This window comes from Pleurodeles waltl, chromosome 1_2 (assembly GCF_031143425.1).
Source record: "Pleurodeles waltl isolate 20211129_DDA chromosome 1_2, aPleWal1.hap1.20221129, whole genome shotgun sequence".
NCBI lineage: Eukaryota > Metazoa > Chordata > Amphibia > Caudata > Salamandridae > Pleurodeles > Pleurodeles waltl.
Window position 1 is genome coordinate 1,158,822,658 of NC_090437.1, and position 9,440 is coordinate 1,158,832,097.

General features: G+C 40.7%; 1 protein-coding gene across 1 annotated transcript in view; it reads right to left on the reverse strand.

Annotated features, from left to right (window-relative positions):
- The window catches only part of CYTL1 (cytokine like 1), a 65,767-nt gene extending 61,187 nt beyond the window's left edge, over positions 1 to 4,580 (reverse strand). The window contains exons 1-2 of the mRNA XM_069202938.1: positions 4,347 to 4,580; positions 4,190 to 4,234 (exon numbers count right to left, since the gene is read on the reverse strand). Coding sequence (XP_069059039.1) covers positions 4,190 to 4,234; positions 4,347 to 4,490 — 189 coding nt within the window. The 5' untranslated portion in view covers positions 4,491 to 4,580. The remainder of the gene's footprint in view (positions 1 to 4,189; positions 4,235 to 4,346) is intronic.
- Between the last annotated feature and the right edge of the window lie 4,860 nt (positions 4,581 to 9,440).

Below are 9,440 nucleotides of genomic sequence, written 5' to 3' on the forward strand. Positions count from 1 at the left end.
ACACACATATTCACTTAACACCACTTGAAACTGAATTACCTGCTAAGTAAAAGTCTAGTAATTAAAAGACTGAAAGCTTACTAGCACTGTAAGACTCCCAATGCCACTTCTATAATTTAATGTAATGACTCCCAATGTAGCTCGTGCAAAGTAAAGTTCTAAAACCGCTTTTGATAGGTTCATGAGCTTGGGCTCCCCACCAACCTCATCTCAGAAATGTAAAAGCCTATGAGTTACTCTTCAATTTACATCTTTCGTTTGGTACATAAGTTAAAGATGTAGTGGCATTAACTTACAAATGTGCTCACTCCTAAACTTGCTACAATTTATGCAAACAAAACAGTAAGAAGATTCACGCTGAGCGCCCAAAAAAAATATTGAGAGGCCACAAGGACCATAAAACCATACATTGAATCCTTGCTTTGCACCTGGAAATGTAAACATGTGCAACTGACCTTGAAAGACTTCTATTTTTTTCCATTGAAATTAAAGATTATATTTAAAATTATGAGCACCACCCACAAGACCGGCTGGATAAATGAACCTTCGGAACCCAGGCTAACATTTCATTCTCATAAATAACCTACATTAGAGGAATCTGCACATCACCTAAATGATCACAACATTGAAATAATTGAGAATGATTTCTGGGTGCTATCTATCATCTTGGAGTGAATCACTTGACATTGCTGTAATTCAAACCTGCGATGCGCAAAGACATTGAATTGACAGGTAAATTAACCTTCTGATACATTATAAGAGCTTAAAAAGACCAGAATCAGTGAGGAACTGAGTGTCGGAGCGTACCTTCATAGCCTCTGACATAGCAGTTCTGATGAAACAATACAGAATATTCTGAACTAATTTAAGAAGTGTGTTTTGTTTTTTGACTAATACTCAGAAAAGCAGATTAGGGTATGCCTTGAAGACTAACTCTCATCTTCTGTTTTTGGTCTAGATGACCCTGCATTAGAGATGTAGACGAGGAGTGAACTAACATTCGTAATTTAGTTTCACTTAGTTTGTTTAATTTGAGTGAAACTGGCCACCTCAGATTATAAACGGATTTGGATAGGTGCAGCGTGAACACGTGCGCCTGTCTGAGTATGTCCTGTGTGCGCCTGTAATTTTGTCACGTGTCAGTGACACAAGCCCCCGTAAACCCCGCAGTACGGGGACCCCTGAGCACCAGGGGGCACCCTCAGCAAAAATGGTGCGTGGTGGGCCCTCTCCATGTACTTTTGCTGGAGGTCCCCCTCAAGTTTTGTTACGCCTCTGGCACGGTGGGAAATATTTATGCACCCCCATATTTATACATTTTTAGTGCTGTATTAGCATCATTTTTTTACACAAAAGCGGCGCAAACTTACAAAATACAATTAAGTTTGCGCCGCTTTTGCGTAAAAAAGCGGCGCAAATGCGGCGCTAAAAAAGTAAAAATATGGGTCATAGGATGCTCCTTTAGCGTTGCCTGTCTGCGTGTGCCCTGTAATAAGGTTAATGTAATTTATTGGCTCTGATTGTTTTTTATTTTTTTATTTTGCTATTTTATTATTTATGTGACGAGCATGCAAGACATATTTATTTTTATTTTGCATCGTGACATAGTACTTTGGCCATTAATGGATTTATTAATGAAAAATACACCAAGTGACTAATAATGTACTCATTTCTGGCTTTATTTTCATACCGAGACTTAGATATTTGATTTCTTTCTTCCTTCCAAATCCAAAGATATGCAAGAGAAAAGTAAGCGTTTTACAAAGGTGCAGTTACCTAAAAGTATTACTATGTGTAATACAGAACATATGCGTCGCCGCATACCATGAAAGTTATGTAAAATTAAAGATAAACCACACAAACAAAGTGTTAACACAATGAAAACAACGTACAGTGTTCGGTTAAAAATATACAAGCACTAGAAATAATGACGATGCTGATGTGATGAAAACCATGTGGTGCATTTTTGAGCCCCAAGGTCCACAGCATTTTATGGTGAATGCTAAGGAATAGAGGGGAATTGAAGAAAGCTATTTTTCATGGGGTAGATGACTGGATGTGTAATAGCCCCTTTAATCAGAAAATTATTGTCACACTGTACCTTTTAATAAAGTATTCAATTGTGCAGAAAGTCTGTTCTTTTGCCATAAAATAAAGCTCGTCGTGCATTGTATGTGCCGAGCATAGATTTGGAGCAAATGAACAGCCAGTAAACTTTATTTTTATCGGTATACTTCCCTATTAAGAAAGCAATATGGAAACAGTAAATAAACTAAGAAAGATAGATGTATACTTCTCTTTCTTCTCTGATTGCCATCGCTATTAAAGATTCTATTTATCTTATCGATTTTAACTTTTCTTTTGACACATAATCGCTTCAGGCGCTATAAACAGTGCTTAGTTTGAGCCGGTGGTTGCAGGAGGGACCCACCAGCACTTACTTTTGTGGACCAGCACTTTTTTTCCTCATGACACTTTCACTCAGGGCAAGAGCGAAAAAACACATAAAGAGGAGGAGAAAGAAAGAAAAACAGTGACAAAGGCAGACAACAAGGACTAACAACTGAAATAAACGGGCGGGTAGTCGGAAGAAGAGGGGGAAGGTGCAATCTTTACTACTCTGCCTTGGTATTCAGGAATCCAGACACACTTCTGCACCAGTTATGGGCTCCCATAAAAACTATGGGCACTGGCACTTAATATTTTACAAATTAAGCACTGGCTGTAAATCTCCGAGGAGAGCCAATTAGATACTATATTTATTTTTTAAATACTATATTTTATTTTCTAAAGAACAATTGAGTCCATATGGAAGAATATGGTCAGGTTCCCTAACCAACACTATCTAAAGTCTCAAGCAGATGTACATTGCAATGCGCTACCTATTAGTATTGTTGAGTGTGGGAAGGGTCAATGCTTCAATCATGGCATGATGTCCCTTTCTCAAAGGTAATAAATAACAGTCATTCCATGGCTGTTTTCATGGTTTTAATAATGTGTTTTACCAACACCATGATGCAAGGTTATATATTTATGCAGTGAAGTAAACGCACATCTAAGGGGCCGGTGACTATTAGCAGAGTTGTTTCCCTATGTAAAGTCACTATGACATGCAGTCTGTGAGGCAGTAAATGGTGTTTTATGAAGTTCGTGTTGCTCTATTGCGATGATAGTTTAATAAATATGTGTGTGTGGATGTTCCCTCTGAATTTCATCATGCTAATGGCAACCCAAAAAATATTATTTGGAGCTGTAAGGGCTACTAGAATTATGCGGTTAGAAGAACAAATTATGCTGCAAAATCAGCTAAATAATGAGACAGAAATGCAAATTATGTAGAACATTCTCTGGCAGTATTATTATTATTATTAATTTGAGCTAAAAAACATTTTTGAGAAATCTAAAAATTATATGGCAAAACACTAAATGGATAATTTGCATTAAATACACTACAGTCACAGAATCACATAGATCCACTAGCACTAACAGATCTCAGTTGTTTTATAAAATAATTCATTATTGAAAGTTAAACAAAACCTAAACATTCTAAATTCAATCAGTGCCTTAAAAAAATAATTTTCATGCTAACTACCTGACAATAAACACACAATATAAAATTAAATAATGGGTAACTTGTAATATGATCCTGTATTGTTATCTCAGAGTTCTAGTGACATTTACAAATCATTCAGCCTTAATGCAATATTGGACCACATTGCAGATACAAGTTATGCATTCTACACACACACACACACACACCAACCACGCACCCATTCCAGAGAAAATACATGTTTTCATCAGATAGATATTTCAAGCCACATACATATTTAAAGTTTAGAAACGTAAATGAAACTAGGGTTAAGTGATGGAACTATTATGGAGGGTGGCACGTGGGTGCGCATTTTCGTGTTTATGTGCATATTTATATACGGTTTCCCAGCGTACTACTTACTTCTTTTGACATGTTTTAAGAAAATATTTCTGCTTGTATAAAAACCAACTAAAAAGATCCTTATTTTCAAGCAGTACACACATTATCAAGGTTATGAGGGTGATAGTGCTATAGTAAAAACTATTCATATTTTAATAATAAGCAGAATCTCACACCACTTGGAGTCGCTCAGTTGCAGATAGAAAATACAGATCTACAAATACTAAACGACTGTCACAAAACAAATCTTATACTCACATGTATGTCCAAGTAAAGATTAGGAACTGCCTCCATACAAGGCCCCTATCGTAAAAATAAAAAGCGATACACAATTTAATAAGTGTTTTCTTTAATTTAAAATTTAATAATGCTGGACACAAAACCCCCTTTCATACTAACTATTAAAAATACTCACCACAGGGACAGATTTCTGCAGCATTTGAAAAGTGTCCATGATTTCTTTACTCAGTGTCAAAACTCTGGAATAACACGTTGGAGGAGCAGAGTACGTGCAGAGAAACGCTAGGTGCACCACAGCGAAAGTCAACAGCAGCCTCATTATGCTGGAAACCCCGAAAAAACCTGTTTCCAGTTCCAAGTCCTTGCTGAAATGTGATGGATTCAATGCCCGCTTGCATTCATTTATACTGTCCGCGACAGTATGTCAACAAGGAGAAAAGCACAACATTTTGACCTTGTTCCATCACACTGCTTGCTCTTGAGCCTCATTTTCAACCATTGCGAAAATCCGGACATGCCTTAGATTTTCCAATGAAATGGAATGCAGTAAACAAGCACTGGCAATGCTAATAAATCTGACATTTAAAAGTGCTATGAAAGTGTTTTTTTCTGTCTGTATGGGTTTAGGCACTCAGTAAGTTATTATGCATTCACTTTGTTACCTTTCTGCACATGCGTGCATTTCATTCACTGACTCATTCTTGCATTCTGCCACTTACAGAAACACAAGAAGCTATACATACAAACTCAACGACATATAGGATACAAGAATAAACGGGATAATAGCCAAGGTGGCGGTTTCACGGGACACACTATTCAGAGCTTTGCACCAATCGCGCCGCCCATCATAAATCTTGGCTCAAAATCGACAGATTTTCCCCATTCTCCCAAAACAGCGGGGAGTCACGCCCTCCTCCGCATGGTGCAACGAGTGCCCTGCAGGCCAAGGAAGAGCCAAAGTGGCTGATGGTCATGTAGTAGACCAAGAGAGATCACGGAGCTGGTCTGTGCCCTTCGGTGGACCCGGGAGGCAAGACCAAAGCGGAACGAAGGACAACACAGCAATGGGGGAGTTGACAATTTGAGGCGCTGGCCACTTCACCTGGCATCCCCTGAGAAGGCCTGTATGGAGACCCCTATAGCCGCGGGGGAGCCTGCAGAGAGGCACCCTCCTTCAGCATGACAAACTCAGTGGGCACATAACTAAAGAGGCACCGGCCTTGAAAATGCTATGGCACCCTGCATCACCGGAGCATTCTTGGAGGCAATGGTAATGCAGGATAGTACCAGTAACACTGAGTACCCCATCTCCTTCAGGCCTCTAAATGACTGCTCTTAACAGTTTGTGTAGCCTCCATCTTTGGAGTGCCATCATAGCCAACTCAGACATATTTTATCGAGCATAAGTTCTCCTACAAAAGATCCACCAGCTATATTACAGTAAAATTATAAATGTGTACAAAATTACAGATGTCAAATAATATAAAGTCCTTCTTAAGAGTGCCAGATAAGTATTCCCATAGTGCAAATCTTCTGTCTCCACAGTTTGTTTGAGTGGGCCACAAAAACCTTACCTATTATGGTAATCTGTGAGATTCCATGTAACCAAATACCTGCCTACACACTTTAGCACAGTGTAATAACTATTCACCCTTATGAGACTATTGCATATAACACATGCTTTTCACAATATAAAAGTCAGGCCTACAGGCTTTGTCATAGCTTGTCATAATAAAATGATAAACCCATGGAATTTGATGTAATGTTTCCCAATTAACTCATAAGGCCTACGGCGTTTACCATTTGTTTAACATCATAACCAATACATACCTACTCACACTTGCATAAACTGGCAGCAATCGTGCACACAATTATAAAATTACAGATATGTTGAAAATTACAGTTGGCAAAATGATGCACGACCCCTTTCAAAAGGGCCTAACAATATCATACTGAAAATCATCAAGCCTCAGAGCTTGGAATAGAAGGTTATCAACATCAAATCCCTTGCTTACTACAGTTACCTGGGAAATTACATGAAGAAAATACTGTATAGGACCTATAACAACATTAATAATCTATTGTTAAAGGCCTATTGGATTTAAAACTTGATTTTCACACACATAAGACAGACCTACCATCTTTGTCTTAACTTTTCATAATAAATAGGTCAGACCTATAGTAACTTTCTCAGTGGACCAATCAGTTCTATAGTCCTAAATCATTGGCTTGTCACCATGACCAACTCGGATTTACAGCATTGAGATTAAGCTTTACTATACGGCAACCATCAGACATATAGTAAACAAATTACAAAAGTATGCAAAATTATAGTTGTCAAAGCCAAATACTATTTCTCCTACGAAGGCCTAACAAGCTTAGCAAAAGGAAAGGCATTTATTGTCATGGCTTATCTATGGGAATAACCAGCAAAACAAATTTTTGCAGACTATGGTACTCTGTGAGATTACATATGACAAAATACCTCTGTGCAGGCTCATTACAGAGTTATAACAATCCACCCTTAAAAGCCTACTGGTGTTTTACACATTCTTTTCACTACAAATATTAAAGACCTACAGCCTTTATCAGCACTTTTCTTAGTAAAATCATCAGAGATATATGGTTTAGCTCAGTTTTATTAAAACGCTTTTTTGGATACGCATACACCCACCTACAACCAGAGGCCTCTGGGGTGTGATCGGTGCAGCAGTGGTAGATTCAAAAATAAATTAATGACCCCTCCAACTTGCCTCTGCTTCCCAGGTTGTTAATGTGTGTTAGACTCTGTTTTTGCTTTTTTTGTTACTCTGGGCACTTTACCAGTGTTACAGTGCAAGTGCTCCCTATGTGAAATTGTATGTGTAATTGGCTTTTTCATAATTGGCACATTTGATGTACTAGTAAGTCCCTAGTAAAGTGCACTAGAGGAGCCTAGGGCCTGTAAATCAAATACTACTACTGGGCCTGCAGCACTGATTCTTCCACCCACATGAGTAGGCCAGTAAACAGGCTCAGACCTGCCGCTGCAGTGTCTGTGTGTGCAATTTGTAAACTGCCAACTTGACCTGGCAAGTGTACTCATTTGTCAGGCCAAATCTTCTATTTGTATACATGTAAGGCACCCCTAAGGTCGGCCCTAGGTAGCCCTATGGGCAGGGTGCAGTGTATCTCAAAGGTTGGACATGTACTGTTTTGTTTTACACGTCCTAACAGTGAAATACTGCCAAATTTGTGTTTCTCTGTTGCGAGGCCTATCTCTCCCATAGGTTAACATGGGGGCTGCGTTTGAATCTTCTTAAAGTGCAGTTTCCCCTTGAGAGCAGATAGAGATGTGGAGTTTGTGGTCTCTGAACTCACAATTTAAAAATACACCTGTTAGTGAAGATGGTTTTTAGATAGTTAGTTTGAAAATGCCACTTCAAGAAATTGGGCATTTTCTTGCTGAAACCATTTGTGACTCTGTCTGTTTGTGGATTCGCTGTTTGGGTCAGACTGGCAGTTGGGCTGTTTGTGAATCTTCTCTGGACAGTGAGACAAGGGGAGCTGGGGTGTAGCCTGCATACCCTGATGAGCCAACTGGGCTAGAGTAGAGGGAGGAGTGGTCATTTACACCTGAATGAGCTGTGCCTGCCCTCACACAATGCAGTCTCCAACCTCCTGGTGTGTGTCTGGGACCTGCGCTGGAAAAAGGCAGGGTCCTGTAAACAACAGAGACTTTTCTTTGAAGTTGGGCAACTTCAAAGGCAGAAAGGGGTGTAGGTAGTGGACCCAAAACCCCAGACTTTAGATTCTTTCAAGATTTGCTTCTGGAGACAACAGGAACCTGTACCAAGGAGAAGAGCTGAGGAGAAGTGCTGTCCCTGCCTGTGACTGTGCTTTGTTGGGCTACCCTGCAGTTGCAGCTTCTGTCTGTGAAAGGAGACAAAGACTGGACTTTGTGGTATATTCCTGCTTGTGAAGAATCTTCAAGGGTTTGGATTTAGCTTGCCTCCTGTTTTTGAAGCCTCAGGGACAACAAAGGCTTCACCAAACAGTCTCTGAGTCTGCCTGCCAGTTATCTCTAGCTTGTCAGAGGGTGCCCATTCCAGTTCCTGGGCCTCTGATAGTGAATTTCTGGTAAAATCCTGTGAAACGATGCCAGACGATGCTGTGCAACTTGGTAAGGATCTCGCTGCCCGGAACACCGACTGCACCTGAAGCCATGGACCTCACAGAAGCGCTACGACCCCACTGATATCACAGGCCCCACATCACCGACGCCACTGACGTCCCAAGAACTCGCAAGATCGGAGTGTTGTAGCACCGACGTTCGTGACACCCGACTCCGTTGCAATGCCTGTGACCCTATGATGTGACCGCGACCCCGTGAGGTCCCCCGTAGCATTGTGTCTTCGCTGGACTTAGAATTTTCCGGAGATGCCCATGGACCAACTCCTCACAACCGATGCTGCCCCACCTCCACCGCTCCGCAGCAATGACCCGGCGCCTCTTCGTGACGCCTCCGCTCCTTCACCTTGCAGCACCGGAACTGACACCGCCTCAGATCCAGCGACACTTCACTCCCCCACTCTGTGCACAGGTCTGTTTTCCCTACTTTTGCTAAGGTACTGTACTTGGGGGTCCATGTGACTCTGTAAATGACGCCAGTGGTGTCGCATTGTGGGAAGCAATGCCGCTTAACATCAAATTGCAGCATTCATGCTTCTAGTCATTATTTTTGTGCTTTTATTGCAAAGATTATATTTTTATTTGTGTTGTTAGAAATGGGGTCTTTGGTTGACAGTCAGGTTACCCCCTGTTCAAGCAAGGACCCTCACTCTAGTCAGGGTAAAAGAGAATCAGCCTCAGCTAACCCCTGCTTACCCCTTGGTAGCTTGGCAGAGCAGTAGGCTTAACTTCAGAGTGCTAGGTGTAAAGTATTTGTACCAACACACACAGTAACTTAATGAAAACACTACAAAATGACACAACACCATTTTATAAAACCAAAAGACAAAAATCCGACATACACAAGTCGTTATGAATTTTTAAAGATTAAACTCAAAAATAGCGCTTAGAAGCACAAAATGCTTCAATGAGGTGTTAACACGGCGTTGTGACGGAGTCGTTCCCAACAAGCTGACTCCAGCGGCGCCGGACATGGAGTCGCGTAGACCCCCAGGTACAGGACCTTTGGTGAAGAGTGAAAACAAGTTGATGCGCGAAGTCGGGGATTGTGGCGTCTGTACGAAACGTTGAATCTGCGCACTTCAAGTGGCGTCGGTCA